A 1,670-nucleotide genomic window follows, 5' to 3' on the forward strand; every position below is an offset into this window, starting at 1 on the left:
CCCCGGTTCCAGCGCCGCCTGGGGAAAGGGGCAGAGAACCCATGGGATAAGGTATTTTTAATGCGCTTGACACCTCCCGGCAATGTAACATATATCGCAATATTAAACACTCAGAGGAGGATTTCGGGGTTTTCCATTTTCAATACGAGGAACCGTTGGCATAAAGTGATGTAACTCCTTGCCCAAGAACAGAGTCGGGACTGACGGTCAAGTCGGTGTGCTGCACAAAGCGTGTTCTGCTAACGGGCGGAGAATGGGGCTCCCCCCTCAGGGTGCACCCGGAGAGCAGTTGAGCCTCGTGGGAGCCCAGAGGGAGGAACAGCTGGGAGCCGGCCCTGCGGCCCCTTAGCGGGAAGTGTGTGACGGGCGGGGGAGGGTGCTCTTCCCCTTTCTGTGAGGCTGTTGGTTGGAGACTGCCCCATAAAGGCCCGGGGCACATCCCTTCTTCGGCGCGGGCTGCAGGCTCCGTCCCTCAGTACCGACTCCAGGGCGCGCTGGGACAGGGCTGGGCCATGGTGCCCGGGCCCTCCATTCTCCTGAGCCTGGGTGAGTCTGGGGGTGCCGGGCCGTATTCCAGGGGCAGAGGGGCTCCGCTCAGCCCTGACTCCAGCCCAGGAGACACCGGAGTCCTGGGGGGGGGGCAACCTGGTTCCCTCTCCATCCCCGGGGCTGTGCCCTCAGGTTTGGCCCAGACCCAAGTGATGGGGAAGGTTCGGTCCTGGACGCGGGCCGTGTGTGGAGTGCGTGCAAACTGAGCCGGGCTGGCCTGGAGGAGAGGGTAGGGTTGTCTGAGATTACTTCAGAGCGAGGAGAGGGCTTGCACTCAGACGTAATATTGGGGGGCTCGGTGGGGGGCGGAGTTTGGGAAATCATGGGAAGACACCCGCCCACCCCACGGCTCCTCGAGGGCTCCGGGACTGCAGCCCGTGAGGAAACCGCCAGGCGGGCATCTTCTCACTAGAGCTTCTCTTCCAGCGCTCTGTCTGGCCCAGACGGCCCGCACCCAGCAGGGTGAGTCTCCCCCAAATCCCCGTCTCCCCAAGACGGACCTCGATGAGAGCGGAGGGGACCCGGGGGCCTGGGGGCCCTGGCTTGTACCCCGAGCTGCTAACAGCCCCAGTGCGGGACCCTGGCCGGGTCTCCCCTGTCCCCCCTCTGCTCTCCGCGGGGACGACCCGACCCTCAGGACTGGGCTGAGCCCGCCAGCTCGCACCCCCACGAGCCCAGACCGCCCCCGGCAGCCCCGTGCAGAGAACAGCGCTCGCCCCGGGCAGGGGAGGACGCCGAGGACCAGCCCAGCCGTCTCCCCCAGCCTCCCCTGCACAGCGCCCCCGTGAGGCTGCCCGGCTTCCCCGTGAGGCTGCCGTCTCCTCCAGCCTCCCCTGCACACTCCCCCGTGAGGCTGCCCGTCTCCTCCAGCCTCCCCTGCTCAGTGCCCCCGTGAAGCTGGCCGCTCACTGGGTTTTCTTTCACTTTCTGAATCTCGCTGCCCAGCCCGGCCCTCCCCACCGTGACTCCTGCGCCCTGCCCCTCAGCCCGGGGACCGTCCTCCATGTCTGCTCTCAGCTCAGGAACCCCCTCCCTCTGACCCCCGGGGGGAGCTCGGCCTCCCGCTGCCCCTCTCCCCGAGATTCCCATACTCACCCGCTCATACCCGTGGGTTTGCACAA

The 1,670-nt window shown here is 66.3% G+C and overlaps 1 protein-coding gene across 1 annotated transcript in view; it reads left to right on the forward strand.

Moving 5' to 3' along the window:
* Positions 1-451: 451 nt before the first annotated feature.
* The window catches only part of LAIR1 (leukocyte associated immunoglobulin like receptor 1), a 9,418-nt gene continuing 8,199 nt past the window's right edge, over positions 452-1,670 (forward strand). The window contains exons 1-2 of the mRNA XM_040253780.1: positions 452-546; positions 976-1,011. Coding sequence (XP_040109714.1) covers positions 513-546; positions 976-1,011 — 70 coding nt within the window. The 5' untranslated portion in view covers positions 452-512. The remainder of the gene's footprint in view (positions 547-975; positions 1,012-1,670) is intronic.

The sequence above is a fragment of the Oryx dammah genome, unplaced genomic scaffold, assembly GCF_014754425.2.
Source record: "Oryx dammah isolate SB20612 unplaced genomic scaffold, SCBI_Odam_1.1 HiC_scaffold_13, whole genome shotgun sequence".
NCBI classification, from domain to species: domain Eukaryota; kingdom Metazoa; phylum Chordata; class Mammalia; order Artiodactyla; family Bovidae; genus Oryx; species Oryx dammah.